We start from the raw sequence: 27,986 nt of genomic DNA on the forward strand, positions 1-27,986 counted from the left end.
ACATGAAGAAACAGAACAAACTGAGACAGACTAAATCCAGATGAACTGGCAACGTCTCCAAAATGCTTCAAGAAACCTACTTGCAATACCTGAAAGTGCACAAAAAAGCTTTTTTTAACGCACACTAAATGTTGATTTAATTTAGTTTAATAGTAGTTAACTGATAAAGTAAATCTATTTTTGAGATTATTTTTTGACAGCATCCTTATTTTAGAGCATTTTTACACAAGTGTGAAAAACTTTTCAAAGTACTGTAGGTTTCTTGAAGCATCTTGGACATTGCCACAGTTCTTCTGGATTTAGTCTGTCTCGGTTTCTTCATGATGGTGATGTTAGATGATGGTGAGTTACAGCTAAATAGCTTTTTAGTTTTAGCTAATCTTACTCTGTTTTGATTTTTAACACTTCCTTTTCACCATTCAATCATTTTGTGGATAAACTCAACTGAAACTATAATTTTTTTTTTATTCTGTTTAACTCCGAAATGTCACATTACAAATAAAATGGGTTGCAAGCTGAGTTTCACATTAACATGTATTTGCTTTTATTGTTGTTGGATGAATCAAAGTCATTGTTATTATGTGTGTGATTTATAATAATATGGAAATTCAGAACAGCAAATACTTTCTTAGGAAATTCTTTGCTCACAGTGTTCTCCACTCCATCCTTTAAAGCAGATACACTTAAACTTTGACATCATGTCACTGAGAGGAGGAACTTCATGGGTACCATGTAGAGGGATCATGTAACCTGAGTGAGGGACCCGCCGAGTGCACCGTCCCTGGCCGTTACACATTCTTTCACTGCAGTTCCTGACACCGGCCTGCAGGGAGGCCACATATTCTCCCAATTCTGAGCTGATGTAATCACGCAAGAGATCGCACTGCCGCTGGAGAAAGACAGAAATATATAACAGCTGCAGCATTAGGTAACAAGATATGTGCTATTATCAAGTCTATTATCAAATAGTAAGCATTTGGACTTATATGGAGCTTTAGATTCTTGCACAAAGGTAAATACAGACTATAAACCCTCACACACACACAGTGAGGCCTACTGACCTTAGACTTGGCAAAACTCAGCTCGCCCCATAACACAACTCCAGTGGCACCTAAAGCAGCACTCTCACCTAGTGTGTGCTCCAAATCCGTCTGAAAAGATACACACATATGCACAAGAATGTAGTTTGTAAAGTCAGATCAGCCTGAATTATATTATATTCTAGCCATTGCTGATAACTGATAATTATTTATTTGTTACGGCTTCCGACCAGAATTAAAATCGTCCAATATTAAAATTCAAAAATATTTAGAATAAATAAATATAACAATGAAAATTAACATTTTGAAAATTGATATACTTATATTACTGTATATTCTGGCCATTACTGATAACTGATAATTATTCTATTGGTATGGCTTTTGACCAGAATTAAAATTTTACTATATTACAGTTTAAGAATATCTTGTGTGAATCAGCACTTAAATATTAAATATTTTAAATAAAATGCTTTTAAATGCTAGTTGAATTGAGCTATCACAACAGGTACAGTTTAAGACATTTTGAAATTGACTAAAGATTACATTTAACAGTGATGTTTTAATAAATATTAAACAATCACAATATGGCCACAAGCTCAAAGCTAAACCCCTCCTCTTTCAATATCTATTCTATTATGATAAAACTGGAGCTCAGAACAAACACAATCTAAAACGCAGTGTGGAAACTGTTAAAGGGTTCTTTTGTAGGTACCCGATTAAGAAATTCCAATGTGTGTGTGAATGCCAATCTGGTGTAGGGAAAAACAGGAAGTGCTTCAGTGCCAGGTGAATGCTGGGATGCCACTCGGAGAGCCTCAAGTACACGGTGTCTCACCATGAGTTGAGCGTGTGTGTGTCCTGCCATCTTACGCCACAAATAAATGCTGGGATACAAAGCAGTGGAGTGTTGCCACAAAAATGCCAGTTTATCATTCAGTGTCTCTGTTCCATTGTGGCACTGCCCCGTGTATCCACTCTGTCCTTGGCCACGATTGTTATAGCAACTGGGAAATCCATAAAACCCCCATAATCCCTCGGGGCGTAGGCGAACACCTAGGCGTAGGGTCTCTTCCATAAATGCTCTTGCTGTTAATTCAAACTCTGCTTTCGCCTCAGATTGCACTTCCTCTTCTGACATATCTGGATGTTTCCACCTAACCAGCTTTTTTGAAAATTTCCTATATACGATTCTGGTCCCAAAGTTCCACATCCATACAGGCTGCCATTCTTCCCAATCTAGCACGGCTAATCCGCTGAATGTCTTTCTCAATACCTCATTGATCTGCACCTTGGCCAATGAGAGGTGAGCACTCAGGATTCCTAGTTGAGGCAGGCCACCATTGATCTTTGAGCCCTGATGGTTGATGTAGGGGTAAAGGCCCAGATGACGCTGATAAAATATGCTCATATTCTGACCCTGAAATCTCTGCTTTGAGTTATGTATGATGTTGAACTCGCGTAGTGGCAGGAAGACCCCGTATCGATGCTGACACCAAGCTGTAGGTATATTCCAGATCACTGAAAAGCCACGCCTCTCGATGACTGACTCCTCCCCCTCAACCATATTCTGAACAGAGTTGCTGGTAGTCAAAATGATTGACAGGGCTAAAGTGAGGATGGGATGGTGAACAGATAATCTCAGAAACATGCCTATGAAATACACACACAAATTAGTGTTATTTACATTTTTGCATTTAGCAGTCGCTTTTATCCAAAGCGTGCATTCAGGCTATACTTTTTTTTTTTTTAATCAGTATGTGTGTTCCCATGGAATTAAACCTACATCCTTTTGCTCTGCTAATGCAATAATCTACCACTGAGCCACAGGAACTACATTTATAGCTGATGAAAAAAGTAAATAATCTACAAAACCCTTTTTTAGTTTAAGCTAGACCATAGGCTAAGTTCAACATGATTTTCTTGAGTCATGGCTGCTGAAAATTCAGCTTTGCGTCACAGGAATATATTACATTTTAAAACATATTAAAAGTAGAAAACTTATTTTATTTGTAATATTTCAAATTTGTTCTTTTTTTACTGTTATTTGGTCAAATAAATACAGAGCATAGAAGACTTTTTTTCAAAACATTAAAACATATTACTTATTTTAACAATAAGTCTGTGTAAACAATCTGCATCAACTACCCAACCTCAAATACTGATCCAATGAAATGACAAGCGTAACACCTGAAAAGTTTATAGAAAATTTTTATTTTGATGCAATCCATTAAAAGTAGCTCATAATCTCACCAGTGAAATTTGTTTTAGAGAGATGTGATAAGATACATCCTTTCAATTATTATTTTTTTCAGCAGTTAAAACAAAGGAAACATTTGTATGAAGGCACTTTCAGATTGTCACAGTATTTTGAGTCATTACAGTTCAAACAGTTCAGGTTTATGAGATCCTTCTTGTCCTGTAAACACTGTAATTGCGTATCCCTGAATTATTACAGACTGAAGAGTCTCAGATGTCCTTGTGCATCCAGAAGATGGGCAGCCCTCTGTTGTCAGTGTACGGCGTTTGCTCCAGAGTCTGTGTAACTTGAGCCAAGGATGATGGAGGACAAGATGGAAGAGGTGGAGGAGCAGGAGGACTGGAGAGTAGAGGAGGTGGTGGAGGAGGACTGGAGAGTGGAGGAGGAGGAGGAAGATGAGGAAGAGGTGGTGGTAAAATGGAAGGTACAGTTGATGCAGGATTGTTAAAATCAGCATCACTCTTCTTCCCTTCTTCCTCCTTCTCTGTGCTTTTACAGAACTTGTGAAGCACCTCCATGGGCATGAAGGAGGCCAGCGTCCCAACACTTTGGACAGGTTTGGACAGCACAAACCCTAGATGGGCATAGAAGTGCTGTTTATCATGGGTGGTAAGACACAATCGGGTGCAGCCCCGTCCTTTGGCATACCGCTCAACACCCTCCATCAGGATACGGCCATAACCCTTCCCTCGTAATGTGGTGCACACCACGACCGACTCCACAAACAGACTACGGCTCCCCAGAACGCAGGACAAGCGGGCATGTCCTATCAGCTTCTCGTCTTGAGTCTGTCTCTCCCCATTCAGCAGCAGGAGACACACTGGATAGCTGTGGCTCGACTGACGGAGCGAGTGAATTCGAGCCCCCATGCTGCGCTGCCATTGGGTACTGAGTAATTCTGCACAACGTTCCACTAGGTCCCAGCGCTCGTGAAGAGGTTCGATTCGAACGACTGCACAGCTGATGTTGCCATCGCACCTGCACACACGCCAAGGGCACGGGGTCAACAGGGGCCAGTAACAACACCTGACTGAACAGCTCAGACGTCATTAACATTCATTTGGTCTTCATTCATTTGGGATAGATTATTTTTTATCCAACCTCATGTTGTTCCAAACCTGTATGACTTTTTTCTTCTGCGGAACACAGAAGATATTCTGAAAACATTTCAATCTTCTTTTTTTTTTTTGTCAGTACAATAAAAGTGGAAGAGGACCAATCATGTTGTTTTGGACCCCACTGATTCATTGTAGAGAGATAAAACAGCTGAAACATCCTTCAAATTATTCCACATGAGAAAAATCATTCAGGTTTGGAACAACATCAAAGTAAATTATGAAAGGATTTTCCTTTTGAAGGATTTAATTTCCAATTCTCCCCCTCCCCATTAACAGCTGTGAAGAACAAAGGTGGAGTATCCACATGATTTCTTTTAAATCCAGTTATTTCTGTAATGTGGTGCAACAGCTGTCAGTTGTTTGCAACACTCAAAAGTTTTCATCACCATAAGACAAAAGTTAGAATAATAAAAAGGTAGACTGATTTGTAAGTAATTCACAGCGCTGAACCAACAAACACAAGCAAATAACAACAGTAACAGCCTATTTCATTAGCAGTTTTCTTTTTTCTCATAACACTTTTTTTTTCATCTGTTGAAGTCCAAATAGCAGCGGAAGTTGTGGTGTGAATGTGTGATTCCTCTGTTATACCACATGGACTTCATGCTAATGTGAATTGTACTTTAGAAAAGAAAAAAAAAAATGACTGAAGACACAAATATATATTTGTGTATATAAATACATTTACATTTTTAAGTTCAGTTTAGACATACTTCCAGTCACTAACTTGAAACTTAGTCAAAATTCCTTTGAATTTCCTATGTATGAATCCAAGTGAATAATGCAAGAAACCCTAAAGGGATAGCCTAGTTTGAACAAAAATGAACAAAATCCATTAGCAAATAATCACTCTCGTGTCGCTCCAAACCTGTATGCTTTTTTTTTTTTTCTGTGAATCCTAAAATAACATTTTGTATGTATCGTATGGAGGGGGCAAAAAACTCAAACACTTTACTAAATATCTCCTTTTATATTCCACAAGAGATCGTTTTGGAATGATATAATTGTAATTTTTGTCTGAACTATCCCTTTATTCTAGTCATCTGATATGGCTCTTTTCAATACACCTAAAGAGCAGGGTGGGCAACGGTCAATATGCTATTATCTATATATATACACATATACATATACACATATACACACACACACACACATATACACATATATATATATACACACACATATATATATATATATATATATATATATATATATATATATATATATATATATATATATATATATAGATATAGATATATATACACACATACACACATATACATATATATATATATACACACACACACACATACATATATATATATATATATACACACACACATATATATATATATATTACAGTAGTTTTGCATGACTGCAAAATGAGATGAAACTGAAAAAAGCTTTCATTTTACACAATACATACAAGTATTAGTACAACAAGAGAAGCAACGGCAGTTGACCAAGTGGACTATAGGTTATCAGCCATATATAAATTGGTATATCAGTATACCAATTCATCACTGGTTAATTATGAACTGAACCACACATATAAAAGTAACATGCATTTCTTCTCTTTTCTAGCTGGCTTTCTAATATCATTTTCTAATAAAGAACTGAACATTGTTGGCTTCCTCTTTTATAAGTAGCTTTGGATAAAAATGTCAGCTAAAAGCGTAAATGTAAATTAATTATAGTTTCTTTGCCAAAAAAAAAGAAAAGAACCATGACTGGACTAAAGTATTTAAACCTAGATTCAGTTCTGACACAAACCATAACCACAATCCATTATAAATAAAAACATAAATCTACCAAACTGTAAACACCAAAACAATCAGCCTCACCTGCAGCCCTCAGAGAGACAGAACTGCCAGTTAATGTTTAAAAGTTGTGTCTCATGAAACTGAAGGTTCAAATCAGGAAACTATGAGACTTTTAAGAGACCCCTTTCTCTGTAAGTTCACTTTAACACTGGCCTGAGGTCAGTTTGGCCCGTTCTCTTGAATTAATTACTTTTATTTTGGTATGGAGAGTGTGGTTCGAGATCAGTAATGGGAGGAAACACCTCTCACGACTTTACCAAGCTAAAGTGTGAAATACTGACGAGAAGTGTGTGGGGTTTTTGAGAAGATTGCGCTTATAAATGTTGAAACCCTAATATGGAGATTCAGAGCACTGCCATTTGACGTTCATGGAATAATTGGACTTGCATGTTTTTTTTCCTCATATAAACTTAAACCCCGCATTTTGGCTGAACCCAATGATGCATTTGTTTCATTCAGCCTGATCGTGTTTAACAGACAGACAGAAAACACGCATTTTCTCTGTATCAAGTAAAACGCGAACGTGTGAGTCATTCGTGAGTCATTCCTCTAACTGTTACTGAACAGAGTCTGAACTTAATAACTATCATGTCGTGTCTATAAAATCATTTACTAAAGGCTTGCATCTTTAATCAACATTAACAGCATGCCACAAGAGCACAACACGACAGACCGCAAACCAAAGAAATGAACAGATAAACGAACAAACACAGAAAGCGGTTATGATTATGGTTCGACTGCCTGTGAGAGACACATGCGTTTTATTTCAGATTAGTTTATGTGAGAGCTCATCTGTGATACCTACATGTTGATAACTCTATCGCTGTCACAGCAGCTGTGTTTTGAATCTCCCTCTTCTTCTGGTGGAGCAGATGGAGCAGCGCGAGTCCATTTATCGCCAACTACAGGCCATGTACGCTACAACATCTTGTGCCTTCAGGAAGTACACGACTGCTGTGCTCCGCTGCGTGAATTTACTGTCTATGTGAATAACAGTGCTCACGTTAATATATATATATATATATATATATATATATATATATATATATATATATATATATATATATATATATATATATATATATATATATATTCACACAATGGAGAAAACTTAAAATGTGAAGGAATATTAGCAAGTATACCACTGTTCACTGGGTCCATGAAAAGTCTAAACTCTCGGAAGGTTACAGCTGTCAGAAATTAGTAAAAAGTGTAGAGGCCCTTGCTTTGAATGACACATCTGCAGCCACAGTATCTCATTATATTCACACACAATAGTGGTGTGATCTTAGTCCATTCTTCTTCCGGTCTCTTCCATAGCTCGGTAACTTTAGTGGGTTTCTTAGCTATAACTTTGATGAAGATTTTCAAATGGGTTTAGATCAGGACTCTGGGCCCGCTCTTTCATTATTTCTATGTTTTATCATCAAGGAACTGCTTTCCCCATTTTTCAGTGTGGCATTGCATGAAAATTGCAGGCTGATGGGAAGAAGCTGCAGGGAAAGAATTGCATGTTGCTGAAGGAGATTCAGAAAAAAACATTTGCTTTTAACTGCCATGTATCTGTATAAGAGACCCAACTGCAGAAAACATCCTACAAACCATGAAACTTGAGGGTCTTTCCCCAGTTGAAGAAAATGTTTTCCATCAGACCCAAATTAATGTAACTTGCTCTCATAACTAAAGTGAACTTTGAACCAGTTCTCTTCATACAACATGCTCCTCAGCAAAGGTGAGTTCAGCTATTTGACGAGGCTTCATCACTGCAGCGAGCACTTTCAGTCTGAATTCTCTTAAACTTGCAGAGACAGATCCTTATCCTGTTCAGCACTGCACTGGACAGCAATTCAAGCTGCAGTGTTGAACCGATTCTCCATCGAGTCTCCGCATTGTGCTGTCTTCGCATTCATTTGTCTTCCGTGGACAGTAAGCCTTTTTGGGGAACTTGAATTAATGTCATTGTAACCTTGCAATTTTCTAGAAATCACAGATTCTGAATGATCAGCTTCTCTTGCAATAGCTGAAAGCATCATCCTTTTGGTCTTTGTCTGGACAACTTTCTGTCACAGGTTTTCAGTCACCTTAGAGCAGCCCGCCATCATGCAATCTCCTATTTTCATCATATAATTAAGGATATTAGCACCAGGTGCCAGATTAACACTAATAACTTGGAGGTATCTGTAAGTAGTCCAATTTTGATTAGTTCTTTTTCAAATAACCTTGCAAGGACATTGAAATTTAGGAAATTGGTTGTTTTCTAATTCTGTTCTTTAATGTATATATATCAATTTTGCATAAACCCCACCCTTCACAATTAATGCTTGTTGATCACTGTTAACACCTGCTATAAACTTTATGACAGGATTAAAAAAAAACAAAAAAACATTATGCCTCAATACTGTAAAACAGTTAAATGGTTTATAAAATGCCTTGTATTAAATGCCATTTAATGACAAAGTTCACTGTTTTGAAGCCTGGATTTTAACACTGAAAAACACTAAGGTGTGATGTAACATTAAAAGATTTCAAAATATCACACACAATGAAACAAATAAATCGTCCCCAGACAAACTGATACGTTCTGAAAATAAAAAAAACTACGTTTGTTCCAAAGTTTTTAGAAATTAAACAATTTAGCAGTGGCTTGTTGTGAGACTTTATCAAGCTTTGACAATAAATATACCGACACGGCGTAAATAAGTACACCCCATCTGAAACTTAAATTCAGTAATTGCTCTTTATATAGAAGACATATTATGGTTCCCTGTACATATCATGTTCCAGCAAGTTTGACCATCTAGTCTCGGGCCGGACGGAATTGTGGGTGGGGGGAGTGCATGTACAGTGCTCTCTCCACCTTCAATACCACGACTTAGGTGCCCTTGAGCAAGGCATCGAACCCCCAACTGCTCCCCGGGCACCGCAGCATAAATGGCTGCCCACTGCTCCGGGTGTGTGCTCACAGTGTGTGTGTGTTCACTGCTCTGTGTGTGTGCATTTCGGATGGGTTAAATGCAGAGCACAAATTCTGAGTATGGGTCACCATACTTGGCTGAATGTCACTTCACTCACTTCACTCAATGAAACCACTTTAAAAAAATGTTTTCAGGAGATGCATTTCTTTGCACAAATTAGGACCATGGTCCAGAAGGATAACCAAATCAGTTTTGTGAACATATTAGTAAATGTAATCGAGAAATTCAAAATCAATTGTGACAAGTGAATTTTGCTAAGAAAAGAACAGGAAAATCCTCAAATAAAAGCAGACACCCTGATTTATCCAAAGTTTATTAAAAGTACAATCTGCAAATGCTGAAACTAGCCAACCCTCAGAGATGTTAACCAACTAACAACCAACTAATGCCCTAAAATAAAATAAAAATAACACTCCATTCCAAAACACTTGCATGGTGTCTCCATTCAAAGGATTACAAACACAAAACTGATTCCTGACATTTAAATGGCATTGTTCCTTTAATTACAGACCGCACCTTCCAACACACACACACGCACGCATGCACACACACATAAACATTCGCAACATAAGAGTCCCAGCAGGTTACCAAAATGTCTGCTTTATTTATTTTTCAGGACGACTTATTCAGAAAGACTAAAAGGAAAATTCTGCACTAGATTGGGCCTCGCATCCTCCAATTAGGGGCCGGTGTAACAAGGAGTCAACCTTCAACAAAAATAATAATAATAATACTACATTAATCTAATACAACATGTGGAGTTTAACTGAGAAAAGTCGGTCACTGTGGATACTACCAAAAACTTTTGTACTCCAACAGCAGGGAAAGTAAACAGGTCATATTTAAACAAGTTTATCAAAGCTTTGCATGATCATAAAATGCTCTAAAACTTAGAATTTTTGCGCTTTTTGCATTTTTTTATTGAAAGATAACTTTTTTCTTGTTTAAACATAAAATCTTTTATCTTTTGTCTCTTTTTCTCTATTCTTTGATGTGACTGCAAGTGACCATGAAAAAGAATGGGTCCTTGGCTGGGAATTTTTGGTGTAAGTGAATGTGTGTGTGTGTGTGTGTGTGTGTGTGTTTGTGTGTGTGCATATGTCCTCTCCAGGCTGTGGTTGGTTTAGGGACACCGAAGTTGAGCTTGTAATGTTTATATTTCGTACTGAGGCAGCTGATGCAATGACATCAGGTGTGTGTTTGTGAGGTATGGTTTGAAAGTGTGAGCATGTTGGCTGAAGAACGAGTGCACATAAAAAGGAATGTGTGCCTACAAAATGTTTTGGGAGTGTATAACATATGTGTTGTGTGTGTGTGTGTGTGTGTGTGAACGTAAGGCACGGCCAGTTTGTCTCAGTCCCTCAGGTCCGCACTGGATCCAAACAGAGCCACCAGCTGCTCCTCATAGTGGGCAATGTTCCTCTTCATGATCTCCTTGCAGGGCCCCAGCAAACGCTCGAAGGCTTGTACATCGATCACTGAAACACAAACATTGTTGGAGCATAAGGCACACATTTAATTTCAATGCAAAAAATGAAGTTAGATGGACTCTAACTCTAACTTAGAGATACTTACCCAAGCATTTGACATCCCCTATAGCATAGGCTGAGGCAGCACGTGGTTTATTAGTGACAAGAGCAAGTTCTCCAAAATACTGCCCTCTACTGCAGCGAGCGATCTCCACCTCAGCATTATCCTGTCTGTCTGCTTTTGTCTAAAAATAGTTTCAAATTACATTTTGGCATTACAGTTGGGGGGAGGGGATTAAAAAACTGAACAGTCTTTCCGCACCGCTACAGTTGTTAAGTATAATTGCAAAAACTACAATGCCAAACATAAGCTACAGATTAAGTAAAACTATTTACAGTTATCAAATTTTTGAGGAAAAACAGTCTATCAATGGCTGTCTCTACATTTTAATCCGGGACAGAAAGTATTTAATTTAATGAAAAAAAAATGAAAATCTGAAAAAGAACATCTGAACTTTTTTTAGCACATTAAAGGAGTTTAAAAAGTATAACTCAACATAATGAATAACAAGGAAATGAAAGATAAAGGAACTCACTTTACTCTTCATCATAATCTTCACCTCTCCAGACTCCACAATGTAGAAGCAATCAGCCATATCGCCCTGGTGATAGAGCAGCCCATAATAGTAATGATTAATGATACAATAGCATCAATCAAGAGTCCTGATCTTCAGTTCTGCTCTATTATTAAAGTGCTATAATTACACCTGCTGTGTGTCTGTTGGTTCTTTCAGACACGCTGTAGCTGCTCAAGTGTGTGAGAGCTGAATAGAGGATAGCAAGATTCTCAATGGCATCAAACACTGACTCAAACTAAATTAATGTGTCTTATATGTATAGAGGTAAATGTACATTGGCATTAGATAACAAGATGCACGGTATATGGCATTTTTCAAAATACTTTTATTTACTGATCATTTTTAGTGGATGTATGAAATCATTTTTATTTTGTAAAGCACTTTTTTGTTTTGTTTCAAAACAGATTTACAGAAAATTCAATAGTTTAAGGCTGGGGGATAATGTACATTTAGTGACGGTATAAACAATCATTCAAATTTGTTCTAAATTATTTAGACATTTTCTATGTCCATATATACAGTATTGTTCAAAATAATAGCAGTACAATGTGACTAACCAGAATAATCAAGGTTTTTAGTATATTTTTTATTGCTACGTGGCAAACACACATGCTTGACATCTGTGTGGCATGGAGTCAACCAACTTGTGGCACCTCTCAGCTGTTATTCCACTCCATGATTCTTTAACAACATTCCACAATTCATTCACATTTCTTGGTTTTGCTTCAGAAACAGCATTTTTGATATCACCCCACAAGTTCTCAATTGGATTAAGGTCTGGAGATTGGGCTGGCCACTCCATAACATTAATTTTGTTGGTTTGGAACCAAGACTTTGCCCGTTTACTAGTGTGTTTTGGGTCATTGTCTTGTTGAAACAACCATTTCAAGGGCATGTCCTCTTCAGCATAGGGCAACATGACCTCTTCAAGTATTTTAACATATGCAAACTGATCCATGATCCCTGGTATGCGATAAATAGGCCCAACACCATAGTAGGAGAAACATGCCCATATCATGATGCTTGCACCTCCATGCTTCACTGTCTTCACTGTGTACTGTGGCTTGAATTCAGAGTTTGGGGGTCGTCTCACAAACTGCCTGTGGCCCTTGGACCCAAAAAGAACAATTTTACTCTCATCAGTCCACAAAATGTTCCTCCATTTCTCTTTAGGCCAGTTGATGTGTTCTTTGGCAAATTGTAACCTCTTCTGCACATGCCTTTTTTTTAACAGAGGGACTTTGCGGGGGATTCTTGAAAATAGATTAGCTTCACACAGACGTCTTCTAACTGTCACAGTACTTACAGGTAACTCCAGACTGTCTTTGATCATCCTGGAGGTGATCATTGGCTGAGCCTTTGCCATTCTGGTTATTCTTCTATCCATTTTGATGGTTGTCTTCCGTTTTCTTCCACGTCTCTCTGGTTTTGCTCTCCATTTTAAGGCATTGGAGATCATTTTAGCTGAACAGCCTATCATTTTTTGCACCTCTTTATAGGATTTCCCCTCTCTAATCAACTTTTTAATCAAAGTACGCTGTTCTTCTGAACAATGTCTTGAACGACCCATTTTCCTCAGCTTTCAAATGCATGTTCAACAAGTGTTGGCTTCATCCTTAAATACCTGATTCACACCTGTTTCTTCACAAAATTGATGACCTCAGTGATTGAATGCCACACTGCTATTTTTTTTAACACACCCCTTTCAACTAATTCAACTAATTGCCCAATTGCACAGCCTTAAGAGAGTGCATATCATGAATGCTGGGTCTCATTTGTTTTCTGAGAATCTACTGAACCTACTGGTAACTTGTTTGCCACGTAGCAATAAAAAAATATACGAAAAACCTTGATTATTCTGGTTAGTCACATTGTACTGCTATTATTTTGAACAATACTGTAAGTTTCTGTGAGTGTACTGTCTGAAATGTAAATGAGTTATTCATTTTTTATTATGAAACAGGTGTTCTAGAAGAGTAACAAAAGATTAATATTATATCAACCAGACAGTGTCATAGTACTTGGTATTAATTTTGAATACCATATCTATTATTCTATCTTTAAAACCATAAATACTTTTGACGTTTTGTTTGAAAGGTGTAGTCTTTGAAGTATTGAAGTACTTTGAAATTAAGTAAATTAACTTTATTTTAAAGATTATGTTGTTGGTTTCCAATGACATTCATTTCCTTATTTTTGTGACAACTGAAAAGCTCACCTGCATAATTATACGCTCTCCGTCATGAAATGATTTAACACCCAGCACATCAACAATCTTCATCCTTTCAGATAACTATGAGATAAAAACATGGGGTAAGTATTTGATCATTTCATTAGCAGTCTAAAAATGCAAGTTTTCCTCTCCTCATCCCAAGGACTTTCTTTAATGTTGCCTGATACTCTTTCACAGAATGACAAAAACGTTTGGCAACAGAATAAACGTTCAATTATTTTCTCACCTCTAGTGATTTGAGCAGTGGGACAGACTCAATGAAGATTTCATACATCCTTCTCTTCTTCGCATTGTTCTTCACTATGAGTCTACGGAACGTTGCCCGATCCTGAAACAGACATTCAGTTATTATCTGAAATGATTCTTATGACATACTTTCAGTCTTCATAATTGTATTCATGCGACGAACAACCGTATAAGTCCAAAAAAACAAAAATTGAGATAACCATGTGACTTCAATGTATGTGTGCCACTTTGTATACAGAATCACTTTGGGGGGTGTTCGCGCGACCAAAACTCTGAATTTAAAATTTTAAAATAGTCTCACGCGGAAAAACCGTTTATGTCCAGTAACGAAAAATGGAGACGCCGGTTGCTTTCATGTCCGCTGCAGACATTAATAGACAAAACGTCGGCAAAAAAAGGAGAGCGAACATGAATGAATGGAAGGACAGGGCAAGGAAGTCTCTGAGGGATGCTGGGAAACCATATGTGAACCGGAGAGGAGAGCAAAAACGAGGAAAAAGTCCACCAAAAGAGGTGAGTGAAAAACCGTATACAAAGTATCTACATAAAGTTAGCGGTTACAGACAGAGGGTCATCGTCTACTACAGTTCATTCATATAGCTCACTCTTTTTAAAGCTTCAAGTCATGTCGTATGAAAGCTGAGAAAATTAGGATTCAGGGGACGTTTTAAACATGTCTCTCTACTCCTCATAATCACGGAGAAATGAATCGAAACGCTTTAGGTGCGTCTGTAACACCAGCCCAGCTGCGTCTACAGTAATGTTAGGCTTTTTTTTTTTTTTTTTACCATTCATTGATTTTGTTATAAGCACTGCTGGCAGAATTTTATATACATAAACAAACATATGTAAATTCATCCCCAATCTTTAAGATGTTTAGAGTAGAATTTGACTGCTTTATGTCTTCACTGAAATTGGTTAAAAAAAAAAAAGATAGAAAAAAAAGTCATTGACGTGTTTAAAATATTTTGATATAATTTTTGGATCCCTGTTACCATTTAATGTAACACTTTGTTTTTGTAATATTGTATGCTATGCTATGTTTGTTACTTGTTATTTAATAAATAATAAAAATAAATGAAAAAAAAGGTAATAATAAAAAAAAATGCATTGATTGTGTAAGCTGTTATACATTCTAGCTAGTAACCTTAATAGCTGCTAATAGCTCTAGTGTTTTATAGCTCAAAAAAACAAAAACGCTAATGTGACTGTTTCTGTTAAGGGAAAGGCGTGCAAGGAGACATGTCCCAGGCAGTGTTCAAGCCTAACAGACCAAAGAAAACTCCAGCTCTTCACAGAGTTTTATGCTGTCTCTTATGAGAGGCAGCAGGCTATCATTCTCTCTGGTTTGGAGCAGGTATGCTAACTTAAGCAATTCATGACCATATCATGTCAACAGTATGCAATGCATTACAATGTAGGCCCATAAAATAACCAGTGAATTGAATACTACTGTATGCCTTTAATTCACTAAGACTGCACATGTGCCTGATCACTGATCATCCCAATATGTCTTTTTACTTCTAGCACAAGGTGAGTCGCAGACGACCACGTGGGCCCAACACTGAGAATACTAAGAGGAAGTACACCTTCAAGTACCATGTGCAACAAGGAGGTCAAAGACTTGCTGTTTGTAAGCTCACATTTATGTCAGTCTTTCAACTGACCAACAGTCGCCTACAGGCAAGTTTTAAACAGCCTAATTTTTTCCGTTTGTTAACTTTTTATTACATGCATGATTTTAATTAGATACATTGTCCATAACATATTTATTTAAAGTTACTTATCTTTGAAAAGGTTATTCAAGAAAAGGGAACAGAGCAGGTAGTCAGGTCTCCATTAGAGGACTTCAGAGGAAAACATAAGAACAGGTAAAAAAAAAAAAAAAAAATCCTGGAAGGACCTCATGCTCTCGTCCTATTAGTTTTTAAAGCTGCACCAATGTCAGCATCAGTTGCCCTACAACATTCCCTGATCTAATGGTGCACTTGACGCTGGCATTATAGGGCGTCGGGTGCCTTGCCACCCTATAACGCCAGCATGCACAAACTGTAATGGTTAGGATTCAGCTCACTGTTGTTGCCCAGTCAGGAAACATATTTTTGCACTTTGAGATCGATATCAGAGGTAAAGTGCTATGCAAATGTAATGTATGATCCCGGGATTTCGAGATCGGCCAAAATGTCCGGGATTAGGCTTTTGCATTCTACAGTTGCCATTCATTGTGTTTACTGTGGCAAGCAGGACGAGACTGAGGGCCGCGGGAGAACGGCGCAAGGCCGGTGGCGTGATTACTGATGAGCGACACCTGTGAGACGCACCGGTCTCGTATCTCTCACGGAGGAGCAGGAATTTTCTTAGCAATGCTAAAACGCACACATCAATCGATCACATGTTTAGCGTTCATGTAAACACTACATTCAGATTCACCAATCAGAATGAATTCAGTTAGATTGAAACAAAATGTGTGCATGTAAACAATGACAATTTTTGCGTCATATGAGGATTTTTTCCAGACAAAAAATACATAAATCTCTCATCTCAGGGGGATATGAGGGAGGAAAGCATGGTAATTCGAAAATACTACTGGTTTTCTACTAATACAAAGCTTAATGCTAAATCCTGAGAATCCCATTAATGATTGTTTGTGAAAAACAAAATCCTATAGTTTAGAGAAAAGTTTACAATTATATTAAATTTTATTGTCACAGAAACAATGCAATTGTGCAAAACAGACCAGCATAGTTTATTATATTTCCCTTGTTCATGAGTTGTGTTGTTTATTTTTTAGGCCTCATAGCATTCATCCTGCAGTGAGAGAGGGGATAAGAGAGCACATCCTGAGCTTCCCACGCCAACCGAACCACTACTCACGGATGAAGGGAGATGTGGAGAGGGAGTACCTGAGCCCTGATTTAAACCTGCTCCGCATGTTCCGCCTGTACAAGGAAAGCAATCCAGCATCCACTGCAAAGTTCTGGCTCTATAGGGACATCTTCAAGCAGCAAAACCTCAGTTTTGGGCAGCCAAGAAGTGATACTTGTGCAAAATGTGACGCCCTGTTCTCAAAATTAGTAGCTACTACAACAGATGGAGAAAGGTTGAAGATCACAGCCAAGAGTGAGCTTCACCACCGGAAAGCCGAAAAAGCATACACCCAGTTGCAGGCTGACACAGAGTGGGCCAAAGCCAATGATGACTGCCATGTCATTTGTATCGACATGCAGGGGGTAGTGTACACGCCAAACCTGACACACTCCAACGTGTACTATCAACGGCAGCTGGCCAACTACAACCTCTGTATCCAGGAGATGGGCACTGACAAACCTCCTACAATGTGCCTCTGGCATGAGGGCATCGCTCACAGAGGTTCCATCGAGGTGGCAAGCTGTCTTTTGAAGTGGGCAGAAACATCTTTCGCTCCCCTAGTCCAGGCAAAGGAACGGAAGCTCATCATCTATAGTGACCGATGCTGTGGGCAGAACAACAACTGGCGAGTCCTAAACCTCATGGCCCTACTCGTATCTAGAGGGTACTTCAGTCAGATAGAGCAGAAGTTCATGGTGTCTGGTCACTCCTTCCTTCCCTGTGACCGTTCATTTGCCACGCTGGACAAGAGGCGTAAGGTGTCCACACTCCACACCCCCAGCGATGTCGCCGAGATGATCCGTGGAGCCAGGCAGCTGCATCCATTTAAAGTAATTGAGATGAAATGTGCGGACTTCAGGCAGCTCCCTGATGCAACATTAAAGCATCCACCTGGCTTCCTAATCACATCCATGATGTGGTTGAAAGTGACAGGTAAAGAACTAAAGAACTAGACTAAAACTAAACTGGTTTTCTGAGATTAACAGTGTTGGGGATATGTGTGTGAAGGAAGAATCATTATTGAATTTCTTGTTGAATCATGATTTCAGCTACTGATCCATGGTGTGTCCACACAAAAGGGAGCCACAGCCTCTACGAGGGATGGAAGCATTGGCTGATCACCAAACAGAGGAAGAATCAACCACCTCCAGCTCCCTTGTTCTCCACCACGTATGCTCGTGCTTACGAGGACCCTTTGCCCATCAAGAAGGAGAAGCACCGTGACCTTATGAAAATGCTAGCCTACATGCCAGCGGAGGCCCAAGCATTTTATGGGACATTAGAATGTGAAGAGTAGCCTGGTATGTGTAGGTCATGTGCAGGGAAAGGTGGGATATATTGTGTATGTTGTGTGAAATTAATCATAAAAGTAGTTGTAGCTTATCTTGTATGCCTTATCTTATGTTGTATAATAGGAATATATAGGTATTTATTTTATTTTATTTAGAACCAAAAAAAGGAAGACGTATATGGTAAACTAGCATATAGAACCAGCATGGAATGAAGATGATGTATGTCTCTATTGTAAATATGTATTGTTTACCATTATTACTGTTTATTGTTTGTATTTATTGTTTATTGTATGTACGGTTTGTTTGTACTGACGTTTATTTTCTGTACTATAAGTAGGCCTATGTATTGTTCATTGTTCGTACCGTATTGTCCGCGTTTTTGTTCTGTGATTTACGTTGGCAAAAAATAAAAAAAATTGAAAGAAAGAAATGCTTAATATTTTCTTTAAGGTTCTGTTACTGTATTAAAACTAAGATAAAGGAATCAAATCTCCAGTGGTTTAAATTGATATGATTAATTGGACTTATACTGTTATTCCACATTAACTGGACATATACTGTTCTTCCACATTCCAGAAATGTAAATTACTCTAACTTTTTATTTTTAAGATTGATACTAAAAAATCCAGTCTCATTAGAATTGGGAAGCTTTTGTTGTCTATCTTCAAGTAAAAAAAAAAAAAAGTAATATAACATTCAGTCCAAATTAAAAAAAAATGTATTATTCAAAAATTGAAAATATGGACTTATATGGTTCTTCGTCTCAAGCCCTCAATTGTTGCAAGTACAATGAAAGCCAAATTGCTGTTCTGTGAAAGTGTTTTAACCGCATGTCCACAAGGGGGTGCTGTTACAGAGCACTTCCTCAGCAGGGTCTGCTGTCAGCTCACTTGCTCTCTCACACACTCACCAGTCCCCAGAGGGCTCCCTCTTCATTGGCAATGATGGTTGCCGCCCGTGGAGTGTTGTACATGAGGGCCAGTTCTCCGAAACTGCCCTTATTATCATACTGACCCACACAGCAGCCCACACCATCCTTCTGTACCTCGATATCATACACACCCCTGCAAATGGACCAAAACATAAATTCAGTCAGGTCTGTGGTGTCGATTATATTGTTACTATTCTGAGATCTGAATGGTAATATCAAATAATTAGGTCACAATAAACATTCAACAAATTGCACATTTCCTGGGACTAAAAAATTACTATTATTTGAATCAGGAAACAATCCATTTTCAGAATAGGTGATTATTGAACTATTTTTAACCAGCCATGCTGTACAAGAGATATCACAGGGACATATAAAAATATAAAACAGTTTTTAAAAACATATACCTCTCAATTACATAAAAGTTATCTCCATCATCTCCCTGATCAATAACATGCTCTTTTGGCTGCACAAGAACCTCAAACATGGCGTCCAGCACCTCTGAAAACTGCTCCTGTACCAGAGAGAGACAAAAAGTCTGATGACGCAAATGCGTTTCTGGATCATGCAGTAAATATTTAGCATCCATTGTAGGGATATGCAAAACCAAATATTTTTAAAAAGCATGCACATTTTTTAGGGTTCACCGCTAAACAAAGTGCAGCAGAATGGAACAGAGCAGAACACTTTTTCTTTTATCTTGACACACCATCTTAAAAACTCAAGACTCATGAAGATGAGGGGGAAAAAATACAACAACACAACAAAAACAGCAACAAAACATTATGTAAATATAAAACTAAAGCCTAGTCAACTTGTTATTTACTGGTGATAAGCCAAACAGAATATAATCATTATATATACATAAATATTGCTATCATAATGATATTAACATATTACAACATAACATACAATAACATTCATATTTGAAAGTAGTACAAATTTAAAGTAATTCAAATATTCCCACTTTGGAAACTCAATGACATGCTCTTCTTAACATTCAAATACTTCACAGAACGTTTATGTCTACTGACCAGAGCACAACTTAGACCTGCACTATGACATCAGCATAAAATAAACAATGCAAATCAGTTCAAGTAACAATGTGTTAAATAAACAGTATGTTCCTCTGTGATCAACCAACAATGACAGGTTAAGTAAGGCATGTGTAATCAGTCACACATGCAAACTGAACTTGACTGACTGACTGGCCTGCACAGAGTCCAGGAGTGATACAACCTGGATGACGTCTGTTTACAGTTTTATAGCCCTCATATCTGCGTGTACCTGATCAAGAGACTTGAACAGCAGAATGTCCTTGCAGGCCTCCTGTAATCTACAACGCTGCACGTCTGTTTTTGGATGGACAACTCTCGGCTCAGAATCTTCCTCATCATCATCAGGGTTAAAGGCCTCCGCACACACTATGAAAATAAATTACTCTTTACTTGACAGTCACAAACAAAGCCACATGGATGTGAATTAAAAAGAACTCTTGAACAGGTTTTCAAACTTTTAAAAGACAGAGACTACAAAATATTGTCCAAAGAAAATAAAAAGCATTGTACAATAAAACATTTTGTTTGAATTGTCTTTTTACAATAATAATAAAAAAAGCAAAAAAAAAAAAATGTTTTTCTTTTGAACTTTCTATTCATCAAGAATCCTGAAATACAACGTATCAAAGCTTTTACCAAAAATATTAAGCAGCACAATTATTATTTTTTTTTTATAAAAACTATAAACAGGATGTTCTCTTTTGAAAAAGATTATTCTTCTCATTGAGTTAAAAGTCTTTACAGATAACATGTAGATTGCTTCAGATGATGTCATGGGACTCTAAAAATCCCACATTAAAGGAATGTATACGTTTAAAGAGGGGATTTTTATTTTTTATTTTTTTTTACTGGAACACAATTGAAAGGAGGACATTGACTGGCCATACTGGCGACATAATTACTATAAAACAAACACAAGGGGAAATGACAGAAAGGCAGAACACTTCTCTGACACACACACACACTTTAAAGTTTAAACCACATGATTAGTGCAATGACGTCAAACAGAACTCACCCGACACTCTCCGGTTAAATCTGCTGGGGGGAGGAGCTGTGGAGGGAAAGAAAAACAGAGAGAGTTAAAGATGGCTCAAATTCTGAGAGCTGCATACTCACAGACAATGTTAACAATCAAATTCAGTCTCCAAATCTCACATGTGCCCTTCAGTAACAATGTGGGTGTGTTAGAAATTCGGTTAGGTCTGTCAATGGCTTGTCCTACAGGCTGTACCAGTTTCAAGAGATTGCAATTATGTGTGTACGATCACAGCCGAGTGCACTAGCATATCTCTCAGGAGCCCTGCAAGTTTGCATACACTCCTCCTCCTCCTCGTCTCTCATGGCACCGTTACAATCCATCAGTCCATTAACTCTTTGGTGTAAAACTAGCAATGATCTTTTTCACATACACACTCCCTTTTAGTGTCTTAAGAAGTTCTGCTCATAACCAACACCATAAACAGATTTTCAAAAACCAAACGCATTATCATGTTTGAGCACATTCTTACAGTAATTTACCTGCAACACAATACGCACATTTTGTAACACATGGCATAGGCTACATGCTCATGTTAAATGTCACAGTATTGTCTATTCACACATGAGCTTCAAATGTACACTTTTTCGCAAATTACTTAACACTGTATGTGTGTTCCCCATACAAGGCGGTGTAATAAATGGATGCATTGTGAGAGCACTCAAAGAAATGATTGTGTGTATGAGCGCGCAAAGTATCGTGAGATGGGGTGCTTCAACCTCACATGTAGGGGATATCAAGTGGCCAAAGTTGCCATGACAACAGAATACAAGGAAGACCTCATCTCTATAACAACTATCCCCCCAAAATACACACCCACTCACTATCTCTTGGCAACCACAGAGAGAGAGAGGGGGAAAAAAAGAAAGAAGCACAGACAGAGTGACACAGGAAGGAAGAAAAGGGAAAGAAAATTGGTGAGAGCAATATTTCTAAGAATACTCAAGCTGATTAATTTTGAATCATTAAATGGATAGCTCACATGAAAGCCAAAGGGTTGTTATCATTTACTCACCCTCATGGTTTGTGTGAACTGGTATTACCCCCCCCCACACACACACAAACACAAAAGGACAAAAAAAGATGAATTAGAGTATCACAGAAGCAGGTCACATGACTTGTTTAAGTCTCCTGAAGTAATAACAGCTGTGTGTGGGGAACAGATGTGAAATTTGAAAGATGTTATTTACTGAAAATCTATCCCTCCTCCATGCTTATCATATTTTATTTGCAGCTGCATTTTTTAAACTTGCCACATTTATTTAGCTAAAAAAATAAAAAATAAATGTACATATGGCTTCAGAAGAGGTGGAATATAGCACACAACAAGTTAAACCGAATACTTTTACGATACTTGAATCCACTTTTCTTGTTTTTGACAAGATCCAACTGCAAACTTTTGAATAGTAGTCTACTGTGTCAAAATCTTAATGTAGCTAAGATGAATGTTTTCAATAATTTTATTATATATATAAAAATTAAAAATTGCTAAACCATTTCAGCATGTAATCTGCCTTAAAGGGTAATCCAGCTAAGAAATAACATCCAGCTAGTCTCACTCTCAGACGTCATGCCCACACACCATTGGCTAAATGTCTGATGCATATGGCACAAATGGAAACAATCTAGGGGCCGGTTGCACCAGCTAGACGTAAAAAGCTGGGTGTAAGTCCTACGCTGGGCTTTGCAACGTCCAGTTTTACAATAAATATTTACACCTCTTTCACCACGATTAGGCGCAAATATGTCCGGCGCAGACAAGGCATGTACACGCGACACATTCTCCCGCAGTTATAGATCTATCAGAGACGACATTCACGCCACAATGACTACAACTACTAATATAAAACTGAATTGCTTAAGACATGATTTCATTGAGTAAACATTTCCTAACAAGTGCGCGTTTTTAAACCTGAAGTCTCTCACATTCCCATGCCGGATTTAATTAAGGTTAAGTAACATAAAATAAATGTAATGCTTCTCTTTAGAGTTATTTTTTTATAGCTGACTATCAAGTTTATGTACAATGAAGGTCTTAAATGTGACTTTAAGTGACATTTTGTGTTTTACTGGCGTCATTCCGTGGCTGAAAACACATTTATAGTTTGTATTTTGTGAAAATATTTGAAAGCTAACTATTTATTTCTGATTAAAAGAAGCAAAGCACTAAACTTATTGCAATTATTGGTGGGCAGGCACGCTACAAATAATGAATGGAGTTACAGAAATGACATATTTCCAAGCATTTACACGGTCCAAGATGTCAAATGGTTCAGTTTCTTTTAATAATCCCAGTTCATATATAACATTTTACTGCATAATTATTAGGCTACATGATTTACAGAAATATATTTTGTATTCAATTACTGTCGGCAGTGTGGTAGGCTACATCGAGCTTTGTGATTAATATCGCTTATCCTGCTCGAAAAGACAAGTCCATAAGCATTACAGTTCACGTCTGTAGTAAGAATAGACTTACAGACGTGAATCCTGAAAATGAGTTTCGAAGTAGTCAACGGATTGGTTGAATTATACAGGATTTCCGGGAGACATGTGTGCCACGTTCTTTAATGTTCTGCCTGGAAACAAAGATGCCATGACGCTAAACCCCCTCACAAAAAGCACTTATCCGGATCAACTAAATAATTGATTTTCAAAAGTATATGAAATAAAGTTTGTGGCATATAATCTTTCAAATACGTCCAAGAGTAATACACATCGGTCCATTATTGTTGCGACATTTCCATGCCCCGAAATGGAAGCTGAAATTAAACTAAGTGTGATTGGTTGTTTAACATGTCTGTCAAACGGCCTTATGGGTGGGACTTGGCCAATGAAAGCTGCCATGGATTCCAGAACTTCAGCCGTCAGTCTGAAGGTCTGGCTAAGCAAAACACAGCTAACACATTCATGCTTTAATGGCAATAATTTAGGCCCATTAAGGCCCACTATGATTTTCTTGCTGTATACATGGTTTAAGTGATTTAAATATAAACATGCCAGCCTGTAATACTTTAGGTTTAAGAGTTTGTTCAAATCACTTCTAAGTATGACCAACTAAAAACAACAGTTACTTGTGAATTGCAAAACTTAAGCATTGTTCTGTCTGTCTTCTTATCTCTATCTCCATGTCATTCTAGATATCCTCATGCACCCACAGCCTTATCATTCTCTCTCAATGCTGGCAAATATTAGCCAGAGGGGGAGAGTGACTCGTAATTTTAAAAGTAAACAGAATATGGGTGTGTATGATCTCTTAGCTTACGTTCACTATGTTTACATTTTTTAACTTTTAGCTATGGTAACTCTGTCATTTACACCACTTCGATGTTTTCGACCATCAAAAGACTTTTGAAAATGTTGTAGACCCCGTTGTAGTTTGAAAAGTCTCGGCTCATGCTGCTTAAAGAGCCAGTAAGATGAAAATTCTAAGCTTCCTATCACTGTTTATAAGTCCTGTACATTAGGTTTAAATCCATCCAAGGTTAAAAAACATTGTCATTTTGTCAAAATATCATTTTAAAATTACCTCAATTCTCAGAGATCCCCAAATGGTTCGCGCGAAGCTGTTCAAAAGATTCAGTTTCCTTAAACCCCACCTTTCGGTAGCATACTGTGTTCTGATTGGTCAACTAACATAGTCAGGTTTGATTGGTTGTTCCGCACACACCTCCACGGTAAACTAAAAATCGTTCGGAAAAAGACCAAAAACCTGCCGATTGCCGACCTTTTATTTTAAGCAAAAACCGTCCGGTTCCGATTTATGGCTGGTCAACCGGTGCATCCCTAGTGTAATCAATTGTTTTCATACATCCTTGATTAATAAAAGTAGTGCTGTGCGATGACAATATATATATGTCTGATGGACAAAATAAAAAATGTATTGTTCGTTTCATATCATGCTCTATTGCTTATTTTGTGGTGTTCCAAAATACATTGTTTGCAGAAATACATTTGGATGACTGCGATCATTTCATGCCACCACAGGGCGTGAACTGGTGACCAGGTGGAGAACGACCAGCCAGGACAAAAACAAAGAGCTCGTTCCTAATTGAGGGATGGAATCTGTAGCATTTACATGAATTTTTAAGCATGTGTGATTTAGCCAGGTGCGAGGAGCGGATTTTTTAAATGTTGGAGCGTTGTGATTTTCTCCCGCTCCGAAACGCTCCACTATCGCTCAATTACCAATCACGAGCCAGGAGTCCCAGGACCAAACCATTGTCAGGAGAAGGAGGGGGACTCAAAATGTTTCTAATCATATTTTGCATTTGTTTGCATTTGTATTGTTTTATTAGTACTTTCACAAACATTTATATAAAGTATATATCATGTAATTAATTTATCACATGATTTTAATTATATTTTTACCGACCCCCTCGCGATTTCCACCCATGCATCTCCATTATATGATGGACGAATTTATAAGTTGGTAATAAGCAGTAAGCAAGCACAGGTAAAGACAGACAGAAAAATGGAGTTTCTGAAATATTACCGTGAAGAAGGGGAAAAAAAATATAAATGTATTATAAAAGGTAGTGATGACAAAGGAGAACGTGAGTGCGGGGAGGTGATTGCAACGTCAAAAGATTCATTGTGGAATCTTAAAAGGCACGTGTCAAGGAAACACGATAAAGTTTTTCGCTCGCACGTGGAAAAAAAATCTGAAGGTCGGTATTATTCAGCTTGAACAACCTAAACCACCAATGCAGAATTAATACATTTGTAAATATTGTATTGGCATTTAGGCTACTTATTATTTATATTTAATTTTAGCGCCATATTTATGTTCAATTTACATTTTTTTGCAGAGAAAAAAATCACAGGAAACATGTAAAGAGACACAGAGCAGTAAATTTAAAGGTTTCTTTCAACAAAGAGCGACAAAAGTAAATATTTCACAGGAGAGGAAGAGTGAACTAGACCAGGCTTTCTTTAAAATGATTTACATGGACTATGAGCCACTCACCAAAGGAGAAAGAGAAGGGATGCGCTATTTTGCGAACATTGCACAGCCTGGCTACACCCCACCTTGCTATAGCACGGTCCGTGACACACTCATGCCACATGCTTTATTAGAGTTGGAGAACAAATTGCGCGTTCTGCTACAGAACTGCAGTGGACTCTCAGTGGCCCTTGATATTTGGACGAGCCGACGAGGTCACAGTTTTCTGGGTATCGTGGGAAGTTTTGTAGATGAAAACTTTCAAGGCCACACTGTTCTGCTGAGTTGTGAACACATTCAGGGACACCACACAGCGAGGCACATTTCTGAAAAATATGAGGAGGTCCTGAGACGCTGGAATATTCAGCGTGGTGTTATCAGAGTAGTAACTGATAGCGCCAGCAATATGGTAAAAGCCTTCAATCTGCCTGGTTTTAGCGAATTCGGGGATCAGCTGGACCAAGATCTCGGGGACAGGGAGACAGATGGTGAGGGTGATGCTCCAGATGTTGCACTCCTGCAGCTCCATGCAGACCAGCTGGCCATCCAATTGAACATGATGGTAGAGAACTACGTCACCAAATCAAATCTTCACCTAAGATGTCCGATCCACTTACTCCAACTTGCAATTAAAGACGCAATTGCGAAGCACAATGCAATCAATTCAATAATCAACAAGGTTGGGAAAATAGTCAGAACAGTCAGAAAAAGCACACTGAACACAGAGGAAATCGACAAATTAGGCGTTCGTCCCACAACTGCATGCGCAACCAGATGGAACAGTCAGTTGCGGATGATCGAGTCGGTGCTGAAAATGTTTGAGAAGGACACGCTGTGGCAAAACAGGCTGACGTCGATCACAGATGATGGGAAAATCACATGCAATGATGTCCTCCTCCTTAAAGGCTTAGTGAGAGTACTAACACCATTTGCTGAACTGACAGACAGTTTACAAAAGGAGCTGGGAAACCTAGGGATGATCCTACCGGCAGTTGCAGAAATACACAGAATGATGTTTGATGTTTCCAGTGACACTCCACTGGAAATAGCCGCATTCGCAGAAACTCTAGCTGAGAACTTTGAGACTCGTTATCAAAGGTTTTATGACGACACTCACGTTATTCTGGCTGCATTATTAGATCCACGCTTCAAGAACGAGTGGATTGCAAGAGATGAAAAGGCAAGTAATTCATTACACAAAGGTATAGCATTCAGAAATTAACCATGGTTTATTAAAATAAAATAAATGCTAACTTACAATAATGCTAGGCCTACATGTATGAAAACTCATTATTATTATTCTAAATAATCATAGCTAATTGTATTGTTCTTGTAGGTTCAAGGCAAACAGATTGAGATCCGGGAGTTGTTAGTATATCAAACAGAACTTCTCTGCAGTGTAAATAAAAAAGTAACATCCCTTTCCCTTGTCGCTGACCCTGTGACTGTCCCTGACCGTGTCCCTGAGCCATCGAGCGCAAAAAAAGTCAAGACAATGTTCCAGTCATACGCAACTGTGGCCTGTTCGTCTTCTACAACACTAGACGTCAGAGGAGAAGTCGAGCAATACCTTGGAATGCCAAGATTGAACACCGAAGTTGACGACGTCCTTCGCTTCTGGAAAGAAAATTCTAATGTACTGCCACAACTTTCACAAATTGCAAGACGCATATTTAGCATTCCCAGCGGCTCGGCCAGCGTGGAAAGGGTGTTTTCTATCGCTGGTCTGATGTCCAGCAATAATCGCTTGTGCTTGGCACCTGCCACTCTACAAAAGCTCGTTTTTCTAAAAGTTAACGCAGCACTGGAGATTTAGCTTCGCTCGCTAATGTTCAACCAGCCAGCATTTTTTTCTGTTCATAGAAAAGTTGGCTAAAAGAGATCTTTATTTTTTTCGTTTGGCAATTTGTTTAACTTCATATTTTAGTTTGTGATTTATTTTATTTAATGTAATGTTTTTCGTTTGATAATTTTATATAATGTTTTTTTCATTTGATAATTTATTTAAAAAAAAAAAGCCTATGTTTAACCAGCCAGCATTTTTTTCTGTTCACAGG

General features: G+C 38.0%; 4 protein-coding genes across 5 annotated transcripts in view; 1 reads left to right on the forward strand and 3 right to left on the reverse strand.

Moving 5' to 3' along the window:
• Positions 1-445: 445 nt before the first annotated feature.
• On the reverse strand, positions 446-7,028 carry LOC128018590 (hyaluronidase-1). The gene is made up of 4 exons (XM_052604195.1): positions 6,260-7,028; positions 1,753-2,690; positions 1,062-1,151; positions 446-889 (listed from the first exon to the last, which is right to left on the reverse strand). Exons 2-4 carry the CDS (start codon positions 2,686-2,688, stop codon positions 629-631), a joined length of 1,287 nt encoding a protein of 428 aa, XP_052460155.1. The 5' UTR covers positions 2,689-2,690; positions 6,260-7,028; the 3' UTR covers positions 446-628.
• LOC128018601 (N-alpha-acetyltransferase 80-like) lies at positions 3,224-8,344 on the reverse strand. Of its 2 annotated transcripts, XM_052604209.1 has the most exons (3): positions 7,381-8,344; positions 7,044-7,202; positions 3,229-4,275 (listed from the first exon to the last, which is right to left on the reverse strand). In XM_052604209.1, coding segments are annotated over exons 2-3 (771 nt in total). In that variant the 5' UTR covers positions 7,046-7,202; positions 7,381-8,344; the 3' UTR covers positions 3,229-3,506. The 2 variants fall into 2 exon arrangements, with proteins under 2 accessions (XP_052460170.1, XP_052460169.1); XM_052604210.1 differs by lacking the exon at positions 7,381-8,344 and having other exon boundaries at positions 3,224-4,275; positions 7,044-7,106.
• A 1,166-nt stretch (positions 8,345-9,510) lies between these two features.
• Positions 9,511-27,986, reverse strand: part of LOC128018592 (cAMP-dependent protein kinase type II-alpha regulatory subunit-like) — a 27,780-nt gene continuing 9,304 nt past the window's right edge. Inside the window, exons 2-10 of the mRNA XM_052604199.1 lie at positions 20,964-20,999; positions 20,178-20,314; positions 19,298-19,404; positions 18,870-19,023; positions 13,780-13,881; positions 13,539-13,613; positions 11,279-11,344; positions 10,789-10,927; positions 9,511-10,691 (exon numbers count right to left, since the gene is read on the reverse strand). Coding sequence (XP_052460159.1) covers positions 10,567-10,691; positions 10,789-10,927; positions 11,279-11,344; positions 13,539-13,613; positions 13,780-13,881; positions 18,870-19,023; positions 19,298-19,404; positions 20,178-20,314; positions 20,964-20,999 — 941 coding nt within the window. The 3' untranslated portion in view covers positions 9,511-10,566. The remainder of the gene's footprint in view (positions 10,692-10,788; positions 10,928-11,278; positions 11,345-13,538; positions 13,614-13,779; positions 13,882-18,869; positions 19,024-19,297; positions 19,405-20,177; positions 20,315-20,963; positions 21,000-27,986) is intronic.
• LOC128018595 (uncharacterized) lies at positions 14,168-18,428 on the forward strand. Its single transcript, XM_052604202.1, has 5 exons — positions 14,168-14,312; positions 15,022-15,156; positions 15,327-15,482; positions 16,591-17,600; positions 17,717-18,428. The coding sequence occupies exons 4-5, from the start codon at positions 16,676-16,678 to the stop codon at positions 17,962-17,964; spliced, it is 1,173 nt and encodes a 390-aa protein (XP_052460162.1). The 5' UTR covers positions 14,168-14,312; positions 15,022-15,156; positions 15,327-15,482; positions 16,591-16,675; the 3' UTR covers positions 17,965-18,428.

This window comes from Carassius gibelio, chromosome A8 (genome assembly GCF_023724105.1).
Source record: "Carassius gibelio isolate Cgi1373 ecotype wild population from Czech Republic chromosome A8, carGib1.2-hapl.c, whole genome shotgun sequence".
NCBI lineage: Eukaryota > Metazoa > Chordata > Actinopteri > Cypriniformes > Cyprinidae > Carassius > Carassius gibelio.

What these genes read in the sequence shown, in the direction of transcription:
- LOC128018590 (XM_052604195.1), bottom strand. Translation starts at nt 2,688, where the DNA reads ATGTTTCTGAGATTATCTGTTCACCATCCCATCCTCACTTTAGCCCTG. An exon ending in CATTGGAATTTCTTAATCGG is followed by an intron (nt 1,152 to 1,752) that starts GTACCTACAAAA and finishes GTATCTTTTCAG; the next exon opens with ACGGATTTGGAGCACACACT. An exon ending in TGAGTTTTGCCAAGTCTAAG is followed by an intron (nt 890 to 1,061) that starts GTCAGTAGGCCT and finishes GTCTTTCTCCAG; the next exon opens with CGGCAGTGCGATCTCTTGCG.
- LOC128018595 (XM_052604202.1), top strand. Translation starts at nt 16,676, where the DNA reads ATGAAGGGAGATGTGGAGAGGGAGTACCTGAGCCCTGATTTAAACCTG. An exon ending in GATGTGGTTGAAAGTGACAG is followed by an intron (nt 17,601 to 17,716) that starts GTAAAGAACTAA and finishes TCATGATTTCAG; the next exon opens with CTACTGATCCATGGTGTGTC.